A 22056-nucleotide genomic window follows, 5' to 3' on the forward strand; every position below is an offset into this window, starting at 1 on the left:
ATTTGAATATAATGAATTTAAATTAATTTATCCACACATATTGTTTTGAAAAATATATTTTTTGTGCACAAAAAATGTAAAAAAAAAACAATCGAATAGTTGATTTTCCATCCATTTAATATTATTAGTGTATTTAAACTAAATTCACATAATTTTTAAAAGTAAACAAAATAAGTTAAATTTAATTATAATACATTATTAAATAATGTAATTTTTTTATATTATCATTCAATCACTTATGAAACATGTTAATATTTCTAACCTTTTAATAAATATTCTAAAAATTAGTATACTTACCATACATAGAATTTAAACTCTTAAGTTAATATAAAGTTATATTGTGTAAGTTAAAAAAATAAGCAAATTATACTTGCACTTCTTAATTTTTTTTCAAATTATACATAATATTAGTCTTTTTTCTATTCATATATTTGAAAATATTATATTAATACCCCTTATATATTATAATAATATCTCCTTAATAATTCGTGTAAACAGTATAATGACATTTCTTATGTATTACGCTAATACCCCTTGTAAGAGAGGTAATCATAATGATTAAAAAACCAAAAAGTATTTGTGTAATTTCACAAAATCTCAAAAGTTACTAGATTTACTCTAAAAAATTATAAGTTTCCCTAAAAAAACATTAAAAGTAAAGTATTGAATACTTATTATGTATATGAAAATAAGGTTGTGATAAAAATTGAGAGTACTTTGTAAAAAATGGTTCAAACTAATTTTTTAGCATTATTTTTAATTGATTTTGATATATTGTTTCTCATTTTTTTTATTTAGTTTTTTCAAATAGTTCAATTAATAATATGACCACTTCATTGATTTTTTAATGACTTATCTGGTTATCCAATTATGTTTTCTGATCCACGATTAGAAACGAGTCATTGGGATAATTTACAAGCATTTTATATTGAACATAGATGTATTAATGCATAGAATTTAATTAAATACATTAATAATGTAAAAAATACTTACATTATCTAATTATAATTTGTTACATATGTTAATATAGTTGATTTTTTAATAATTATTTAAAAATTATATAAAAATATTTCTAATTAGTTTATATTGTAAAAAATACTAACATTGTATAAAAATCAAACTCTTAATTTTAATATAATGTAAAAGTAAAAAAATATACTAATAAATAATTACAAATCATCTCAAATATGATTTTTCAAATAATAAATAAAAAGTCAATAACTTTTAATTACATAACAGTTTACAATTAAATAAAATTGTAAGCTTTTGTAATATTAATATATTCTAATAACCCACTAGAATCGTCTAGTGACAATATTAATGTATAAACACTCAGGACCAATCCTCATTACAATCATTGTACAAAAAAAACTTCTAATTAAATTTATTAATAAATTAAATAATTATTAAATTCACAATATATTAATTAATAACATTAAGTATTAAATTAATTATAAAAAAATATCACATTTAATGTGTTAATTAATACCCTTAACTTTATCCTAAAAATTAAATACATCATTTAATTTTTTTTCTTAACACATAAATGACATGTTCATAAATCATAAATGACATGGTGCGCACAATAATAATCTTGTATAGGAAAATTATATTATTTAACATAGACTCTCAACACAAGTAGCACCAAGAAAAGTGCATCACCGTCATTTTTTAGGTAAAAAATAACTCAAAAAGAGAGCATTGCAAAACCATGAGTATTTTAGAAAAGTTCCAAACCTAATGTTCATTATTAATCAGCTTTTGGAACTAAAATTAAGCTTTTTTCCCTTTTTCCTCTGCCCGTAATTGTAAGAAGAAGAAGAAACACATACATGTTTCACATTGATCTGCATTTTCACTCAACTTCTTAAACGTGGACTTGATCAATGCCACATTCCTCCATTTATGGTTTTCATTTTCATTCGAATTCCCATTTCATTTCATTGAACCACATTTCTCTCAGCTTTTACGTTAACTACTGAATTTTCTCTTACCCATAAACTTTCAAGAGCCATAATTATTACTTTTCTATAACCATCGAATCCAAGAGCTTTTCTCACAATTCGTTGACACCCATTTAGTTTTACTCCTCCCAAATCCATATATTCCTTGTGTAATTAAGTTTTCCCAACGTTTTTTAGCTGAAGTTGTTTTGTTTTATGTGGGTTTGGGCTGAATTTGCAATGTTTTAAGATTTTTGCTTCAATGTTGTGTTCTTGTGCTCCATTTTGTTCCTTGGTTGTGATTTTTTGTGGTTTGGTTTGTTTAGAGCAACAAGGAAAAGATGGGCGAGGGAGAGAAACTCCAGCTGGGAACTGTTGGTGCATTGAGTTTGTCTGTGGTGTCATCGGTGTCAATTGTGATTTGTAATAAGGCGTTGATGAGCTCACTACATTTCATTTTTGGTAAGTTTACAAACAATTTGGCTATTAGCAAATTGATATATGATTAAGAAATGACAAGTTATTTGTGTGTCTAATTTTTTGTGGCTATTACAAGTGTGTTGCTTCCATTCGTGTGCTTTTGTATATGACTCATTCAGTTGTTTCATAATTCAATGGATATTGATGGGGTTAGTCTCCCTTAACATGGAGAACCATGGATTGAATCCTTAATGGGAAAGTTGTTTGCATCTCTATTCTTCCTTGCTCTTCATTCTTCTTCTTCTTCTTTTTTTTTTTGCTTCTCCAAGACATTCTTCTTTCCTATGTTATTTTTTGTCGTATAGCTATGCTTTGTCATAGGGATTCCACCATTTAGCTTAAAAAAGCACCAAAAATTGTTATTAATGTCTTTCCATATCCTAAAAAAATGTCTTTCCATAAGTCTACATTTGGCTCTTGAAGTCATAATGTATTGTATTATGTTCATCACTAGATTAAATTATTTTGATGGCAAGTTCACAATTGTATATAATACTATCGGTGTCCTATATTTTCCACATTGTTTGTGCTAATCTTCGTATGTCAAGTGTTCGTGCTTCATGGTCACCACCCCTTATTGCAATTTAAAAAACTTATGATCTTGCATAGTAAAAGATTTTGTTTGAGGTGATCATCTTATGTTAAAAAGGGTCTGGTTTTAGAAGATTTTTTTCTTCTCATTTTCCATTTTAAAAAATAGTCATATAAATGCCACCTTGTTTTTCTTTGTTTTTTTTTTCTTTCAAATAATTGTATAGAAGATAGTGAAAGCAACAAAATCTTGCTCGTCTACTTTGAGAAAGCCTTTTTTGTTTTCACTTTAATTACCAAACTACCACCTTGTTTTAATTTGTTTCATTTTTTCAGAGATTTATATAAAAGGTAGTGGAACATTTTTCTTTTCTTTTCTATGTTTCCTATGCAAATCTCTGAAAGCAGAAAAATAAATTAAAAACAAAGTGATAGTTTTGTCAAAGTAAACAAACCTTTATCTTTTGTATTTCCTGCACAAATATTAAAAAACAAAAACAAAATGAAAACTAGGTTGTATTTTTGTAATTATTTCTTAAAATAGAAAATGTTTTTATAACCCATAAAAACTTAAGATAGTGATATTTTGAGGAAACATAAAGGAGTTCTGACTAGTAGCTTAGATCCCCATGCAAGTTTTTTTGTTTATTTAATTCTTTGTAATTTCAACTTGTTATTTTGCATTTGAAGTGTAGTGTCCTAGAGTTTTGATTTTAATATGTATCCTTCGATTCCTATGTAGCTACAACTTTGACAAGTTGGCATCTTCTTGTAACATTTTGTTCCCTTCATGTGGCACTAAAGTTGAGATTTTTTGAGCACAAACCTTTTGAGCGGAAAGCTGTGATGGGGTTTGGAATTCTAAATGGAATCTCAATTGGACTTTTAAATTTGAGCCTAGGCTTCAATTCTGTTGGCTTTTATCAGGTGATTTTTTTCTCTCAGTTATGTTTTTTGTGTGTGATATTCTGATTTATGTTGTTTAAGTTGCCTTTCAAGATTTTTTTAACAAGTCTAATATTTGCATTAATTTAGATGACAAAGCTGGCAATCATTCCATGTACTATTCTCTTGGAGATCCTTTTTCTTGGGAAGAAATTCAGGTCCTGTTTAGACTTTTATCATTAATGTGTCTGATCACTTCAAGTCTTTATATTTTATAAAAGTTTATATACATCCATAAATTTATGTAAGTTCCATTATAGAATAGTCTGTACCAACCTTTTTTTGCCTCTATGTTTAGACCTTTTTTTGTCGTTCATGTGATTTTCAACGTGTCACGTGCCTTTTTGTCCTTTCCAGCATCGCATAAATATGAAGGCATCTATGTGGCTTCACTGATTTCTTGTCTTGACCTAAACTATCATTATTATTATCCTTGTCCAATGTTCTGCTTTTTTTTTTTCTTTTATTCCATATGACATTGCCTCAGTTTGACATTGTGAGATGAGGATGTTGTTGTTGTATGGCATTGCCTTAGTAGTTCTACTAATTTTGAATTGTATTACTAATTGTTTTACCATTATGGTCATTGCAGTAAAAGAGTACAATTTTCCCTATCTATCCTCCTTCTGGGTGTTGGAATTGCAACCGTTACTGATTTGCAGCTCAATGCTTTGGGCTCTTTCTTATCTTTTCTCGCGGTGATTACAACATGTGTTTCTCAAATTGTATCCTTTAAGAAAGTTCCAATTTTGTTAGTTGCTCAAGTTTTTAATGAAACTATGAATCAAATAAAAAAAATCTATTGTGCTTTAGCTCATATGCATTAACTCTTAGTGGTTTGAAACTTTTTTTCATGATAATTATGTTGTTAACTAAGGAAAAAAGTGCTGCATAAATGCATATTCTGAACCCTGTACTTTTTTCTTCCTGATAATCATGTCAGTAACTGCATAACAAAAAATGTGTAAATCTAAGTTTTATTTGGCATATGAGAAGATAGATTTCTTATGAGTTAATGTAGCTTCTATTTTCATAGATTTTCCCTATATGTATAAATCTAAAAGTCTTTACATGCACTATCTTTGGTTTTACTCAGTGTGTGTGCCTTATTATTCATTTCACTTAAACATAGTTTAGCAGGAGTATATCTTTCTTCTGTGCACGGCTACTTAAGAAAAGGTTGTCCTTTTTTATTTTTTGCATGATAGACCAATTACATATTTTTGTCTTATTTGTTAAGATCTTAATTAGACCCTTTCAGATGACAAATACCATTCAGAAGAAGTTTAAGGTTTCTTCTACCCAACTTTTGTATCAAACATGTCCATATCAATCAGCTACCTTGTTATTCTTTGGACCATATTTGGATAAACTTTTGACCAACCTAAATGTTTTTGCTTTCAAGTACACAACACAAGTGACGGTGAGATTTAAAATTATTTGTGTCCTTACTTTTGAACTTAAACTCATTATTTTGTTAATGTATTTTCAACTGCTATTTTCTACACTACAGATGGTCATTGTTCTTTCATGCATGATCTCTATCGCGGTGAATTTTAGTACATTTCTTGTAATTGGAAAGACATCTCCAGTCACCTATCAGGTTCTTGGACATCTAAAGACATGCCTTGTATTGGCTTTTGGATATATTATTGTCCATGACCCCTTCAGCTGGAGGAACATACTCGGAATTTTGGTAGCCATGGTTGGGATGATTCTATATTCCTATTATTGTGCTACCGAGGGTCAACAAAAAGCAGCCGAAGCTGCTGCACAAGCATCACAGGTTTGTTTTATTTGAGCATTTTGCATGTTCTTGTGTTTTTTTGTCTTGATCATGGACTACAAGAACCCACTTTGTGATTAATTGTTATCCCTATTGATTCCAGGCAAGAGAAGGTGAATCTGAGACTCTAATTAATGTGGAAAATGCAAGTACGGTTCTGAACAAAAGGCCTCCTGTTTGGAGCAAAGAAAAAGATTAGCACTCTGTATGAATTTTTTAAAATCATCGTTAAGGACAATATATAAGCCCATAAAGGAATTATACCCCCAATTAGGATTTTTTCCAGAATTAAGGTTTCAAATAGTTACAGTTGTGAATTGTTTGTTCAATACAAGCTTAGCATTATGTACATTGATAGTCAAGGGTGGGTAGCTGGCCCACGTAAGTCTACATTGGTAGCGGACCGGGCTAGCCCACCTCCGCACACTTAGAACTTAATGCATTGATTCATTCCTGTCCCGTGGATCCCGCGGACCTATTTTTTTTTTTAAATAATTGTGACGGTATCGTGTTTAAGAAAGGAAACGAAAAATCCTAAACGGTAGTGGGACGGTGGTGGCACAACGAAAAAGACAGATCGAGTCGTGGTGAGGAGATCCACGAAAGAAGAATAGAGCGCGAGTTGCACACGCGTGAGGAAGGGTCGGTGCCGCGGTGGTTGTGGCAATGAGATGCAGCATGCGACGTTGAGGGAGTGACGGTGAAGAAGGAACGACGTAGAGGGAGTGAGGAGAAGAAGGAACAACGTAGAGGGAGTGAGGCATGGCTGTGCCATTTTGTTTTGCAATGCTGAGTGTGTTGTTCGTTTATGATTAATTGGGTTGGGTTTGACTGGTGGTTGTGGGTCAACTCGCAAACCCCATGGTCCAAACTCGCAGATTATGTAAGACGAGTTCAAAATCCTGTATGGTCATGAATTCTTAAAAAAATTTGGTCCATGACCCGTACGAATTGATCTATGGACTTAAATCCATTTATTAACCCCTATTGATAGTCAACCAAAAATATTAGTGGGGGGAGTACATTGTTGTGTCTAAGTTATTGGCCAATAGATATGACTCACTTTACAAATACTAACAAGATATTTTTTATATCTTGTTACATATATAAAAATATTTCAATTTTACTTTCATTTTTCATACTTTCGAGTATGCTTCCTTCATTGAGCATGTAATCATAATCATGTAATGACGTTTTAGCTTACATTGTTGGAAGATGACACACCAGAGGATATAAATCATCTATCTTCCATCTCAGTTAATTAACTAAGACACAAAAGCACACTTAGTTGTTAGTATTTAATTGGGAGATAGGATTGGGGATTGGAAGAGAAGATAAAAAATAGGATTATGTGACATGATTGATTAGTTGGGTAATTTATTTATTTAATAGTTTTGACCTTTGAAAGAGTTTTCTACCATTTGATTATACAATTAAAGGAGAGTCAAAGCCCTTTCAATAATCCATTGTGTACGTTAATGAATGATGCAACACATAAAATTGTGTCAATGGATAAAATATTTCGTTTTACTATTTGTTACAAATACTTTTTGCAAAAAAACATAAATATAAATTGTGGCACCATCTTATTGAATAATAAGTTTAAAGGTGAAAAACAAATTAAATGTTTGACCGAATCAAAATATCATATATTTTATTTGATACTATTTATATTTCTCTAAATTTTGGTTTTAAGAAGAAGGAGAATTTATGCTAAAACAGGAGATTTTAAACTTATCGTCTTTAACTAGTTTCTCTTATTAGTTTAAATCTTTAATAGAAGTGGCAATAGTTGACTTTTACTTTACAAGTGACTTCAAATGGCAATAATTGGATTTTAATCTCCATAATATATTATTTTTAATTTTAATTTAATAATTATTATTAGTTATTTTTATGTCCTCACACAAGCAAATATTTTTACTAGAGTGGCTCCTCATATAAACAAAGTTAATATAGTTAACATGAGTAGATAGAGTCACTCGTAAAGTGAAAGTCAACTATTGCTACTTCTATTATAATATTTTAATTAATAAGAGAAAATAGCTAAAGGCAAAAATAACAAATCTCTTGTTTTAGCGTAAATCTCCCCTCTTCTTAAAACCAAAATATTATAGAGAAATTCTAAATAGTACAAAAAAAAGTTTTATGAAATTTTGATTTTGGTCAAACATTTTATTTGTTTTTCACATTTTAACTTATTATTATTATTATTATTATTATTCACCAAAAAAACTTATTATTATTCAATAAGATGGTGCCAAATTTTTTATTATTAGTTAACGATTAGAACGTCACAAAATTAATTGGTTATGCTAAAATCATTATTAATTATATTTTCATCATGCATGTTTTATTTTTCATTATTTATTTCCGTACATACTACATATAGTAAAATATATTTTGATAAATTGATAATGCTAAATTCCCTTTTAATTGATATCTTATTTTTTATAAAAAAAATTAAATTAGTGATGATAATTTTTTTTCAAATCTAAACTTTTAGTTAATGTATATTTACATAAATATATTATTATTTAAGCATTTAAATTTAAATAAATAAGTATTAGCATGCTTTTAGGCTAAAAATATAAAATAAAGAATACAAAATAACACAACTTTTAAATAGGTTAACAAATTTAATCCAAAAAATAGGTTAAAAAATATTTTGATAAACATTTTCTCAATTTCTGAAATATTTTCTTATTTTTTTAGAAGTATATAAAATAAGAATATAATGTAATTTTACAGTTTGAATTTTTTTTATCAATTTTTAAAATTTATTTTATGCATTTTAGTATAAATTATTATATTAGTACTTGTTTGTTTTGCTTTTCCTTACTGAATTGATAATATGCTTCTATAATATGAAACTTTTCATTTTCAAATTTTATTTTCTCATCATTAATTTTAAATTTTTTTAAAAAACATATGAATTAAAAGGGGATCCGTTATTAAAAAATCAACAGAATATATGTAACCGTATATATTGATTATAATAACAAAAATAAAACAAATAATAAAAATATCATTAATTATGATTTTAACATATCCAATTTTTCTACATTGTTAATTTTCCTTTATTATTTATACAATTGTTCATTTATATTAATCTATTTTTTTGTTTTCTTCAATCATGTACCTTCAACAGAGACGGAAAATATAATTGAATAGAAATTAAAGGTGGTTGATTGAAGAAAACAAAGAGATAGATGAGTATAAATGACCAATGGTATAAATAATAAAAGAAAATTAAGAATGTAGAAAAATTTTCATAATTTTAATTTTTTTGCTAGGGTTTTTTAAAAAAATAAAATAAAAAAAGTGAGTATATTTTTTTTATTGGTAGGAATTAAAGAAAATGTTAAAGTTTATAATAATTAAACATTTTATTCAATGAATTGAGATAAATTTTCTTTACGGGGAGTTAATATATTACACATAACAAACAAATGAGTTTGTTGTTTTCTTTTACAAGTTGGCTTTTAGAAATTACTCTCCAAAACTTATTAAAATTTCAACACTTTCATAAACTACTTTATGGAATGTAAAATAAAAGGGATATTTTTGGGGGAAAAAAAGAAGAATGAGAGCTATATCAGTAAAAGTGAAAGGTATAAATAACAGCTGCGTACAAGTTATCAAGTATTCTAGCATTGGGCTCAAATAATGTAAAATCCCAAAATCATTACCAAAAAAACCCAAGAGTCCTTTTGGTGCATAAAATTGGAATTGTAATCCATAATTTAATTCTTACATGGTTGTTAACCCATATGCATGATCGTGCCCGTATCAACATGGTCACTACATAAATAACATGCTTGTGCAATTTATCTAATGTGATTTGGGCTTTTGTTTGTGCTATGTCTTTTTAAAGATTTTAAAAGTTTCTTTCAATTTTGTGTTTTGGATTGAGTTTTTCAAAATGTAATGAAATACAAAAGGAAACAATAGTGAGAGAACAGAAAACAACATCCTACGAAGAAACTCTAGGAACATTGTTCGTTTTTGTGCATCTTTTTAAAAGTGTTAAATGAATAACTGTATTGTTTATTGTTGTTAATATTTTTTGAAGTCTCAAGGAAATCACAGGTAAGAAGTTGGAATTCCTTTAGCCACAATTTTGAAATTCTAAGGGTTTTCTTTCTCCTTTCCTTTCCCTTTCTTTATGGATTTAAATTGGATTTAGGTAAATATTTTTTAGATTTATATTTGATTATGAGTAACTAAATCATAACAAGGGGTTATGATGAATCTTGTGTGTTTTATTTATTTGTTAATTTCAATATAATTTGTGTACGTAATGAATATAATGAAAGTATAATTGTATATTTAGCTATATGTTTTTTTTTGTTTTAAGTTTAGTTAGGAGTATTTTAAGACGCGACATAAAAAAAATAAAATAATTGAAACTAAAACTAAAATTAAAACAATTGATTTTAAATAAAAAATTATGCGTATTCAAAAATTAATGAAAAACATAAAACTATAATCATCCAAAAATATATTTTTATCCACAAAATAAAATTAATATTTATATAAAATATCTTATAAATATATTTATTTTATGATTTTACATTTATTAATTATTTCAATAAATAATTTTATTAAATATTTATAATTTTATAAACTAGCTTTAATAACTTTTAGTTATCAATTCTTATTTACCAGCACTGTAAAAAAAAAAAATAGTTATCAAAGTGAGAAATACCTCTTAACTTAAGCTTGTAAAAGTTAATGGTCCACATTTTTTAAGAAAATATGTTTGAGTGTGTTGGTTACACCACTCAAGCCAAAAGACTTTCAATATATATAGACCAAAGCAAGAGGTCTGATTACACAGATTGAAAAATAAGATTGCATAGGGGGAAAACTTAAATCTACTATATCAGAGTAGATAAACTAATTTAGCTTTATTGCTGTCACTAATACATCATAAAATTGTAGTATAATCTAACAAGAAAATATAACATATAAGATGGCTAAACTTAAAAATTATTAAGATAAAGGTTCTACTGACAAACATCTTATTATCAATTAATAAATAGAAAAAATTATTAGAAATCATAATAAGATTATATTAAAAATTATAATAAAAATGTATCGACAACACTTTTTTTTACAAATATGTTATACTTTTATTTTTAACTATAGTCCTAACTTGTTATCATTCTCCTTAAAATAATCCTATTATGAAAACAATATTTTTAAACTCTTTTAATTTGTTTCACTAACAAATTATTATAAATAGTCTTAACATATTAAATGATTTTGAAATATTTCTTATTAAAATAATATAATAAATCTGTACATAATAATAAATATATCAGAAAAATTTAATATCTAAGAATATTTTAAATATATTCATTTTAATATACTATTTATTATTAATAATAATTTATTCTTGTCAAGCAATTATTTATAACTTATTTAAAAAAATATCAATAATATTCATTAAATAAACTGTAAGTTTAAAAACTATTTCATAAGTTTTATTATCTAAAATCGAGTATAATTTTTACACATTGTTAGAAAAAATATTTATATTATCAACTAAATAAAGTTATCCTAAAAATTTTAGGCATGTGATCAAGGTTCAATCTCTTAATATATGAAGAGATTACTTATTAACTTTTGATGGAGGAATGTCCTAATTCAACCAAAAGATAATTACTAAAAGAACCTTAATTTATCATGAATAACTAATTTAACATTAATAAGTAAAAAATCATTAAATTTATGTTCATCATTAATAATAGTTAATTTCATTAAATTTTGTTAAAAACAAAAAAAGGTGTCCGACAAAGGTAGTGTGATAGTGTCCATAACATTTCTCTTGATAGCAAAGTTGGGTTTGACAACGGATCCAAGGCCATTAATTGTGTGTGCCCATTACCAAACCCCATTTCCATTAATCTAATTCAATTGTGTTTTACTACCAAATCTTCATTGCTTCCTCACTCACCGGCGCCTACTCATATCACAGATCATAGATAAATAATACCAATACTTCATATATTCACGAACCATTCTATTTCCATTCGGCAGCAACAAAATCACCATCCTTCTTCTGCACCGCAATGCTCTTCCTCTTCCCTCCGTCATTAGTTTGTTAGTTAGATTACCCTTTTCCCTTCCATGCTTACGTCACCACCGCTCACCATTCACTCTCTTTTTACCCCTAAACCATTGAATCGATCTAAATCTCTCCCAAATCGCAAACCCCTTTTGCTCAATTGAGTCAATTCTCTCCCTAAGTTCCTCTGTCGGCGTCTGGGTGGGTAAAAGTTGTTGTTTTGTCTTCTGGGTATGGCTGATTCTGCTGTTTGATGTTTTCTTCTTCTTGTTGTGATTCGTGTGTTGTCTGATTCGCCTTCTGATGTTTTGAAATTGGGAATGCTTTTTTTTTCTTGTTGGTTTTGGTTTTTCAGGTTTTGGAGCAAAGACAAAAGATGGGTGAGGGAGAACGTTTCCAGCTTGGGACTGTGGGTGCGTTGACTCTTTCTGTGGTCTCATCTGTGTCCATTGTGATTTGCAATAAGGCGCTGATGAGTTCACTGCATTTCATTTTCGGTAACTCAACTTCCCCCTTTGAATTGTAGCAAGTTTATACTCTTCTTTTGCTTTCTATTTTTGCCACTCATTTGTATTTTGTGTCTTTCATTTGAATCATTTCTTTCTTTGCTAATATATTTGTTCTATCTGTGTTTCATTCATGCTATTAGAATTGAAGGTTTTTGACCCTCCCTTCCCTCTTGCATCTTTTGTTAGAACTTTGAAGTTGCTCCATTGTACCTGCTGCTACTCCTTGTGCTGTATTTTGCTTGTGATCTAGGCTATGCACTCACCTAGGGTGTGCCTGGTTGGTTATTTGAGTGAAGCTTTTGGAATGAAAATTGCGTTATACTTGCTTGTTTTGACATAAACATGAGAAGGTGGAAATGGATATGTGTTTCATTTTCGCTCTTGGTTAACAATCATTTTCCTCCAACTCAACTGCTCGTGGCTTTAGTAAAACTAGAAGTGTTAGTTGGAGATTGCATTTGTCAAATGTTGCAATTTTTTGTTTGCCTTTATGTTTGGAATTTAGTTTCCTAGATACTGTTTGCGGGAATGTGACAGGATCTGTTGGATTGTTGGTATCCCTTCTTTTTCCAAATAAAATATTGCCTCTTTGGAAGTATCATTTGTTGTCTTATTTGCCAGGCGTTACTAAGTTAAGGATTTTGTTTTCTTTACTGCTTTTTCTAAATCAATACAGCTGCCGAGTAATGTGAATAAGATGTAAGTTGCTTCATAAAAAATGTAATTGTTGATTTTTTTTTTTTGGATTTGCCTAAACATTAGACATCTCTTAGCATTATTTGGTTTTTAATTACCTGTTTTCAGTTCTATTCATGAAGAAGGTAAATTTATCTCCTCTGAAATGTGTTGTCTGATGATGGTTTGGGTTATGTTCATGCTATATGCAAATTTGAGCTTTCATCTTTACATTTTAATGTACTGTCTGAGATTTACAAGTTTTTGAAATTTGTGCTTTTTGATATGCAGCTACAACTTTGACCAGCTGGCATCTGCTTGTCACGTTTTGTTCCCTTCATGTGGCGCTCAAAATGAGATTCTTTGAGCACAAACCTTTTGAGCAGAAAGCTGTAATGGGATTCGGGATTTTAAATGGGATCTCAATTGGACTTTTAAATTTGAGCCTGGGGTTCAATTCTGTTGGCTTCTATCAAGTATGTTTGTTATGGTTCTGTTTTTGTCACGTGTTCATTTGATTATTGTTGACTCTGAGCATCTCTATGATATTCCTTTTCAGATGACTAAGCTGGCAATCATTCCTTGTACTGTATTGTTGGAGACCATTTTTCTTGGGAAGAGATTCAGGTTCTATTTAGCTTCTTATGAATACACTGTTTTTATGTTTGGGTGTTGATATATACTTGAAATGATAATTATGTAACAGTCACTTTTTGTTTTTTTTCTTCTCATCTGTTGTATCTCTCTCTCTCTCTCACTTGCTCATTGTTTTGACCTGAAGTATGATTGTAACTGATTGTTATGCTCATTTTTCTGTCTGAGCATAGCTGCCTTTAGTAGTTTTTCCTTAAATAAAATTTATTATTTTCTTTTCATGGCTATTGCAGTAAGAGAATTCAATTTGCCCTCAGTATCCTCCTTTTGGGTGTCGGGATTGCTACTGTCACAGATTTGCAGCTCAATGCTCTGGGCTCTTTCTTATCTTTTCTTGCAGTGATTACAACTTGTGTTGCTCAGATTGTATCCTTAAAATAATTTCCAATTGCATCAACACCTAAATTTTGTGATAGATTGAATAGAGACATATATAGTGGGGACTTAATTTTGAACCTGTTCCACTGCGGCATATATTATATATTATATGCACTATTTGTTAACCATATACAATGCTTTTTTAAAATATTATGCTGCTAATTATACAGGAAAATAAATGTCGTGTTTGCCCTTGGCACTTGAAACAATTAACTTCTGCTCCAAGGGACCTGAGCTGATGGCAGAACTAATGATACTCATAACTTCGTATTATTTTAGGTTTTCTTGTTGAAATTGTGCAAGGCTTTACATGCAGAGCCTCACTTTGGCCTGGAATTCCTCTTTTTCTCTTTGCTTACCTTTGGACAAGTCCATTTTCTTTATCCAGAGACTGCCATTTATGTTATTTGAACATAATTAGGAGAAAATATAACTTTTTATTGCACTTGAAAGCTTTATAAAGGTGGTTGTCTGCTTTTTTCATTCCTGGGCTATCATTTTTTATTTGGGCATCGTGTCCTTAACTAGTGGCTTTTAGATGACAAATACTATCCAGAAGAAGTACAAGGTTTCTTCCACCCAGCTTCTGTATCAATCATGTCCATATCAAGCAGCAACCCTGTTAATCGCTGGTCCATATCTGGATAAACTTTTGACCAACCAAAATGTATTTGGTTTCAAGTATACGACACAAGTGACGGTAAGAGTTAAATAGTCTTCCCAAGTTCCAACTTATTATTATTATTATTATTATTTTGAATGCGTTCTCAACTGTTTCTTTCTGCATTGCAGGTTTTCATAATTCTTTCCTGCCTTATCTCCATCTCTGTCAATTTCAGTACGTTCCTTGTTATTGGAAAGACATCTCCAGTCACCTATCAGGTTCTTGGACACCTGAAGACATGCCTTGTATTGGCATTTGGTTATATACTTCTCCGAGACCCATTTAGCTGGAGAAACATACTGGGTATTTTGATAGCCATGATTGGGATGATTCTATATTCTTACTATTGCACTCTCGAGAATCAGCAAAAAACTGTCGAAGCTGCATCTCAATCATCCCAGGTTTGTTTTAACTGGCCAACTTTGTGCATCTTGAGTTTTTGCATTGTCACAAACTTGAAGTACATTCTGTCACCCTGTTTCTCCTTAGTGTTTCCAGGCAAGAGAAGATGAATCTGATCCTCTGATGAATGTGGAAAATGGAAGTGCAGTTGTGAGTTCTAATGTCGGACAAAGACAAATGTCCCCTGTATGGAGCAAGAGCAAAGACTAGTATGTTTAATGGGCTTTGTTTTAGCATTGTCAAGAACAGTTTTATAGTCCCTATAGAGGGTTAACGCCCGTAATCCATGAGGAATTAGAAAGTGGAAGTGCTGCCAAACACATGTCCTAGTCATTTTTAATAGCTTTAGTCTAATATTTTTATGAATCGTTTGCCGACCAACAGTATTAGGGAAGGGAACAAGCACATGGTCATGTCGTAATTCTATTGGCCAACAAATATGTCTTATAGTAACATACATCTCCTGGTGATGTTTTCATATCATGATACATTTATGATTTTATATAGATATTCAAACTTTTTCTTGGCTTGAATAGCATATAAACACCTACTGGTAATTCTTTTTCTCCCTTATTATCTCTATTTGTATTCCTATACTAATAGTAGTAATTTATTCAAGTCCATTTTTTTATTTTAGAAACTGAACTTATTCGAAGCATGAGGACCACATTATATTGTTTTCACTGGCTTGAACTTTACCCGTGCCCTTTATTTTTTCTTTATATACTGTACTGCAAACTCAAGCTACGGTGTTTTTTTGGATACACCTGTGAAGGTTTCTTATACACGTTTCACTGTTTAGTTTGCCCTTTTTGCCTTTTTTTTTATCATGTAAATGTTATATACAAGTTGTTTCTATAATTGAATAGGAGATACGTTCATATTTCTTTGTTAAATACTGACTCTCATAGAACCTTGATGAAGGCTCATAAAATCTCTTTAAGCTGGAAAATTCTGGGTCTATTTTGCTGTTGGAATCTTTTTCTGAGATATCTATTTGTAAAATACTGACTCGATGTCATAGACCTAGGTGAAGGCTCACCAAATATCTTTTAAGCAGGAAAATTGTGGGTCCATTTTGCTGTTGGAATCTTTGAGATAACTCCATGGATTATTCTTCTTACACTCCATTAATTTTTTTTACATCCAACATATTTTAAAAAATTTTAACTTTATCATTTTTTATTTCTTTTTTTTTAGTTCCTTTCTTTTTTCGTATATTTTTTTACATATATAAATTTTTATTAAATCTATGATTTATTTAAAATTTATATATATATATATATAAAATATTATTAGATCAAAATTAATTATCATAAAATTTATTAGATAAGCTTATATGTATATTAAGTATATATTAAAAATTTTAGTGTTATATATAATGACGTTAATTATTTTTTAACATAATTATTTAGTGTTATATTAAAATTTAGTGTTCGGTCAAAAAACTTTTTTAATAATTTTTTAATAGTTTTTAGTCTTTTTTTATACCCTAACTCCAAACTTTTAATTTTTTATATTTTTTTATTGTTAATATATTTATTAATTTTTTTTATTATTCTTTATAAATAAATCATGATTTTATATTTTTTTTAGTTATTTTATATTTTAAGTTACTTCAACGATTAATAACATTTATAAATTAATAAATTAAATTTTAGTTAGTTTGATGGAAAGTGAAAAAGAAAAGCAATGTTAAGAACATTCTTTCTCTCAGTCTCTTTCTAACATTTTCACTACTGTTAACGTTATTCTAGCTTTCGTATATTTTTTTTAGGATATGGTTGAGGTTGATTGTAAAGAAAATGGTCCCTGATCGTTGAGCAAATGAAGATTAATTAACATTATTTACCTGCTTAACTCGCTACATGTTTCCTTAATAAAATAATATAATAGACGCATCGGAAAATTTTAAGGCGTCGGCTGGTAATGCTGTGCTGTAAGGCTCCCACCGATACTCAGTTGTTCAAGTAACAATCTTCCACATAAGCTGCGCTCTCTTATACACACGTGTAAACTAAGTTTATTCAATTCAAAACTTCAGTTACTTAGTAGTATATACTTTAATTTTCCTGAAACAAAATTTTCATATTCAATTACTTTCTTTAATACGTACCATTTACAATACAATGATTAATATTTATTAATAGACAAAAGCAAAAATATCAATATTTTTATATAATTTATATGATTGTGTAAGATTCCTTACATTTATACATGAGAAATGATGTTATGTAGGGTGAACTTATATTCATTTCTCTCGAGTTATTCAATGTGAGCCAAATTAGTATTAGACTAGTTGATTTTTTAATATATTTTAACAAATATTTATTTTTTATTTTTAAATGTGTAAAACGTTGATAATTTTTTTTATAATAAATAGAAATAAATTTTTCATGTTTTTTATATTTTTGAAAATTTAAATTTAAATTTTAATCTTTTGTTGTCAGCACCCTACCGATAAAAATAACTATATCCGATATACTTTTATTGTTTACAGCAAAATAATTCATTTATAAATCCACTCAACTCGTCTCTACTTGTACTATCATCGAGTCCCTCCACTCTAGCGTTGTTGCATTGCAGAAGCGTCTCCATTTTCTTTCGCGATGGCCGCGCGAGCCCTGTTGACCAGAAAAACCCTAGCCACCGTTCTCCGCAACGACGCGAAGCCCATAATCGGAGCTGGCATAGCTGCAGCTACTCATTCTCGTGGGTTGCACGTGTACACGCTCCCCGATCTGGATTACGACTATGGCGCTCTGGAGCCAGCCATCAGCGGCGAAATCATGCAGCTGCACCACCAGAAGCACCACCAGACTTACATCACCAACTTCAACAAGGCCCTCGAGCAGCTCCAAGACGCCGTCGCCAAGAAAGATTCCTCCGCCGTCGTTAAGCTCCAGGGCGCCATCAAGTTCAACGGCGGAGGTCCGATTCCCTTTTTCTTTTTCTTTTTTTTTTCTTTCGATTTCGTCTTTCTTTTTTTTAATGGCTTACTAGATGATAAATTACGGCGACTGAAAATCGATTCGTGAATAAGTAATAGTGGATTGGTTTAGGTTGTTGTGAATTAGAAGTTTGTTGACCTTTGTTGATATAATGAAAGAGATACAAAATAGAAGCAGGAGATTGGGGATTTGCTTTATACATTGCTGTGATGCCGGTAGTAATTAGTGAAAGTCAAATATTGAATTTATGTTAGGCACTAATGATCCGATACTTAAAGTTGACAACAAATTCGTGCTGTATCCAGACTGGAATGAACTTGAATTTTAAAATGGACAGCATATCCGTATTGTACCCAATACCAGTACTGTGTGTGTGTGTGTGTCAAATTATTTGCTTGGATAGAGGAGTGGTTGGTGTCTAATGCCTATAGTAGGATGGATTGGTTGGTGCAAATGAACAGTGAGATGGATCGTTGTTCTTTATAAGCATTTATAGAAGAAGAAAATAAAAAAGTAAATGATTTGAGCTTCTTCCATAAGTCAATTATGCGCTTAACTTTTATAGAAATTCTCTCTCATCTGAATTCTCCGAAAGTTGAGGTACATTAGTTGATTTTAACTCATGGGAGAAACCAATTCATTTTGGCCCTGTTTGGATAAGTTTTTTCATTAGCATTTATAGGAGAAGCTTCTCCTTTCCATAAGCTTCTCCCTGTAAGTGCTTATGAAAAAACTTATCCAAACCGGGCCTTTACCTTCGTATTTTCTTTCTCTTTTAAGTGCTTATGGAAAAGTTTATCCAAACAACACCTACATCTTCTTTTCATATATACCCATTGTGAGAAATTATGCCTGGTTTTAAAATGAATCGAACGAACTTTTTACTGATGAAGCAAGGATATATTTTCCATGATTTTTAAAATTGCTTAATTTAATTCATGTACAACTAAGAATGTTTATTGCAGGTCACGTCAACCATTCTATTTTCTGGAAAAATCTAGCTCCTGTTCGTGTAAGTTTTTTTACCTTGATCTTGTTTTATGAGAAGTCTCTTGTCTTTGGCAGTTCGTTTACCTAGTTCTTCACCCCTTGTGCAGGAAGGAGGTGGTGAACCACCCAAGGGTTCACTGGGATGGGCCATTGACACACATTTTGGCTCTTTTGAAGCATTAGTACAAAAAGTTAATGCAGAAGGTGCTGCACTACAGGGGTCTGGATGGGTGGTGAGTTGTGCAGATTCTGAGATTCCCAGCATATCTTCTATCCTTACATATCCTTAGAGCTTAATGTCTCGGTCATTATTTGAAATGCACTGTTTCCTTTTACTTCATTTGTACTGCTTGCCCAGTGGCTTGGTCTGGACAAAGAGTTGAAGAGGCTTGTAGTTGAAACCACTGCCAACCAGGTAAACTACCCATTCCACCTTCCATTGCTCCTCCTCCTTTTCCATATGATGCCAGGAGGCTACATAGTCTCTTTGTTTTGGTTTGGTCTCCAATTCTGCCTTTTTGTATTTCTGTTGTATATTGTGTCACACCATTCAAGATCCTTTTACAGTATATTGCTTTTATGAATAGTCTATATTCCTCATGTTCAATCAATGAAATTCAACAATCAAGTATGTATTGCTTCTCTAGGCTTTTTAAGTTAATTCAATTGACATTTCAAAGTAGGTTATGCGCTAAACAGTGCTTTATTATTGCAATATGTCTCTGTAAACTGGGTTTGACTTTTGAGGTTCTCAGTTTATTTATACAGGTTTGCTCTCCTTTTTAGTTTGCTTACGCTTTTTTCTTATTGGGTCTTTGCATAAATTTTATTAAATTTATAGTCAAGTCCCAACCTACCACCATAAATTCTTATATCTCCATGTAAACAACATCTTGCCTCCTGGACAAAATGTATTGTATGCATATCAAACTATTTGTACCTGTTTACACCAACAGTGTTTATTTTTCCTGCCACCATTTTGTTTTTTGGGGTCTCTCTTTTAAGTTCATTTTCTCTTGGTCTAATTGCTAAGAAGGAGCTATCTCGTTCTCAGGAGGACCTGCTGCCACCCGCCACCATATCTAATTAGTTTTTCCCTGCTTCATCTATCTGAACTCTTTATTCACTGTCTTGATGTCTTCCATTTTATGCTTTTATGATCTGGCTCTTCAGCCACTACACTCACTTCATTGATTTAGACCCAACCACCTAAACACGAAAGAGTCCACAGGTGAACCTTTTCTTTCTAGCTCTGTTTAATCTCTACCCTCTGAATCCATGGCTAACTTATAGTGGTAGGGCACAGAAGCTATTGGGTCTGTGTTCCTTTTCTTCCAGATCTGGTAAGAGAAGTTTAGTGTTCGTTCAGTTTTAATGAAGTTACCCTGGTTAATGATTACAGGGGCTTGATTACAATGTACAAATTTATAAAATTACCAAGACTCGATTCCAAATTTTAAAAGAAGTGTAGGGACCATTTCTTAGTGACATTGTTGGAATGTGGAGGACTTCTACTAATGTTAATGGTGTTCAGGATATAGAAAGATTGCTACAATGGAAACTGGAGAGAAGAAAAGGAACTTGTTAAAGTTTTTCATCTTTTCTCAATCCTCATTCTCATTTTTTTAGCCTTAGTGAATCATGTTTATGCTCTGCATACAATTTTTTTTCTGGTTTGTTAATTTTCAGATGTAATTTTGAACATTTTATTTGCAGGACCCACTGGTTACTAAGGGACCAAATTTGGTTCCATTGCTTGGTATTGATGTTTGGGAGCATGCGTACTACTTACAGGTAAAATTTTGAACTTGGCGATCCATTAGTGACTGCGTGGTTTTGGAAATAAATTGGCAATAAGAAAAGGAAACACAGAACACAATTTCTTACATTCGTAGATGCACATCAGTTGTCAAAATAATTTCTGATGTATGCTTGTTTTTCTTATTGCAGTACAAGAATGTTAGACCAGACTATCTGAAGAACATTTGGAAAGTTATTAATTGGAAATATGCCAGTGAAGTGTATGAGAAAGAGAGCTCTTAGTCTGAAAGTGCTACTTGATATAGCTCTTGAGATGACAGATTTGCAGCACGGTAAGAGATGTGGAATAAAATGATGTGATGTGATGTAATAAATAACACTAACTATTTTATGTAGTTGTACTGAAGAACCTCGAGCATTGTATGGCTGCATTTCTTGTACTAAGTTCCTCTTGTCTTATGGATTTTCTGATGCTCTGTTAAGATACTATTCGTTTCCAGTGATGTATATCTTTTGCCTCCAGGGTTTGATCCTTTTACTCGAATTAGTAGAATTCTGAAATTCAAGCCCAATATACTTTCATTTATTGGATGAACAACTTGGAGTTGTCGCATTTTTTTTTATCGGTAAGAGCAAAAATAAGTATCAGGAGGTTTACATTAATTCATACACATCATTCAATTAATTGAGTTAAACTCTTTTGGTGGAGTTGTTATTCAATTAATTGAGTTAAACTCTTTTGGTGGAGTTGTTATCACATGTTTACTCAGGATAATTTATGGGAAAAATCATCAATCTACTATACATTTGCAAGTGCATTTGGAGGAATGCAAGTGTCATTCTTTGGTGCAATACCTTCAAAGACAATCTTTTTATAATATAATTTTTTATATCAATATTTTATTTTGGAAAAATAATTTTATTTATATGCAATTTCTGGCCACATAATATTTTCATTAAGTTTCTATTTAAAATAAATTACATGTGTATTTGATTTATTCAATATATTTTGATCAGAAAAGTGTCAAATTATTTCTTCACTGACATTATAAATAATTTTTTTAATAACTTCAGGCATGGTGTAAATGCAACTTAACAATAATTTGTATTTCTTACATTGTAGAAAATTTAAGTTTTAGATGATAGTATAATTGTTTTTCCATACCTAGAGGAATAAGTTTTTTTAAAATGATATTTTTCACCATTTGATAAGATATTAGTATTGTATAATTTTATAACTTTCAAGCATAGTAAAAGGATTTTCTAAATAAAATTCGATTAACGTAAAAACAGAGAAAAATTTATTTTATG

At 30.2% G+C, this 22056-nt stretch overlaps 3 protein-coding genes across 5 annotated transcripts; all 3 read left to right on the forward strand.

The window, feature by feature from the left end:
- The first annotated feature begins 1767 nt into the window (after positions 1–1767).
- LOC100788989 (UDP-xylose transporter 3) lies at positions 1768–6135 on the forward strand. Of its 2 annotated transcripts, XM_006578761.4 has the most exons (8): positions 1768–1908; positions 2270–2405; positions 3697–3881; positions 3990–4057; positions 4492–4624; positions 5161–5322; positions 5413–5685; positions 5789–6135. In XM_006578761.4, exons 1-8 carry the CDS (start codon positions 1906–1908, stop codon positions 5882–5884), a joined length of 1056 nt encoding a protein of 351 aa, XP_006578824.1. In that variant the 5' UTR covers positions 1768–1905; the 3' UTR covers positions 5885–6135. The 2 variants fall into 2 exon arrangements, with proteins under 2 accessions (XP_006578824.1, XP_040870945.1); XM_041015011.1 differs by having other exon boundaries at positions 1774–2405.
- Positions 6136–11497: 5362 nt separating this feature from the next.
- LOC100789517 (UDP-xylose transporter 3) lies at positions 11498–15576 on the forward strand. 2 transcript variants are annotated; one of them, XM_006578762.4, is made up of 8 exons: positions 11498–11992; positions 12117–12258; positions 13237–13421; positions 13505–13572; positions 13833–13965; positions 14516–14677; positions 14770–15042; positions 15131–15576. In XM_006578762.4, the coding sequence occupies exons 2-8, from the start codon at positions 12138–12140 to the stop codon at positions 15251–15253; spliced, it is 1065 nt and encodes a 354-aa protein (XP_006578825.1). In that variant the 5' UTR covers positions 11498–11992; positions 12117–12137; the 3' UTR covers positions 15254–15576. The 2 variants fall into 2 exon arrangements, with proteins under 2 accessions (XP_006578825.1, XP_006578827.1); XM_006578764.4 differs by having other exon boundaries at positions 15140–15576.
- Positions 15577–17587: 2011 nt separating this feature from the next.
- LOC100101896 (MnSOD) lies at positions 17588–21340 on the forward strand. The gene is made up of 6 exons (NM_001248137.2): positions 17588–17974; positions 18960–19006; positions 19092–19217; positions 19343–19399; positions 20701–20778; positions 20935–21340. The coding sequence occupies exons 1-6, from the start codon at positions 17653–17655 to the stop codon at positions 21025–21027; spliced, it is 723 nt and encodes a 240-aa protein (NP_001235066.2). The 5' UTR covers positions 17588–17652; the 3' UTR covers positions 21028–21340.
- Positions 21341–22056: the final 716 nt, after the last annotated feature.

Source organism: Glycine max, chromosome 4, assembly GCF_000004515.6.
Source record: "Glycine max cultivar Williams 82 chromosome 4, Glycine_max_v4.0, whole genome shotgun sequence".
Lineage (NCBI taxonomy): Eukaryota > Viridiplantae > Streptophyta > Magnoliopsida > Fabales > Fabaceae > Glycine > Glycine max.

Coding starts and splice junctions, on each gene's coding strand:
- LOC100788989 (XM_006578761.4), top strand. Junction 4,625..5,160: donor CAACATGTGTTTCTCAAATT/GTATCCTTTAAG, acceptor AGACCCTTTCAG/ATGACAAATACCATTCAGAA. Junction 5,323..5,412: donor AGTACACAACACAAGTGACG/GTGAGATTTAAA, acceptor TCTACACTACAG/ATGGTCATTGTTCTTTCATG.
- LOC100789517 (XM_006578762.4), top strand. CDS start 12,138: ATGGGTGAGGGAGAACGTTTCCAGCTTGGGACTGTGGGTGCGTTGACT. Junction 13,573..13,832: donor TTTCTTGGGAAGAGATTCAG/GTTCTATTTAGC, acceptor TGGCTATTGCAG/TAAGAGAATTCAATTTGCCC. Junction 13,966..14,515: donor CAACTTGTGTTGCTCAGATT/GTATCCTTAAAA, acceptor AGTGGCTTTTAG/ATGACAAATACTATCCAGAA.
- LOC100101896 (NM_001248137.2), top strand. CDS start 17,653: ATGGCCGCGCGAGCCCTGTTGACCAGAAAAACCCTAGCCACCGTTCTC. Junction 17,975..18,959: donor CATCAAGTTCAACGGCGGAG/GTCCGATTCCCT, acceptor TGTTTATTGCAG/GTCACGTCAACCATTCTATT. Junction 19,007..19,091: donor AAAATCTAGCTCCTGTTCGT/GTAAGTTTTTTT, acceptor CCCCTTGTGCAG/GAAGGAGGTGGTGAACCACC.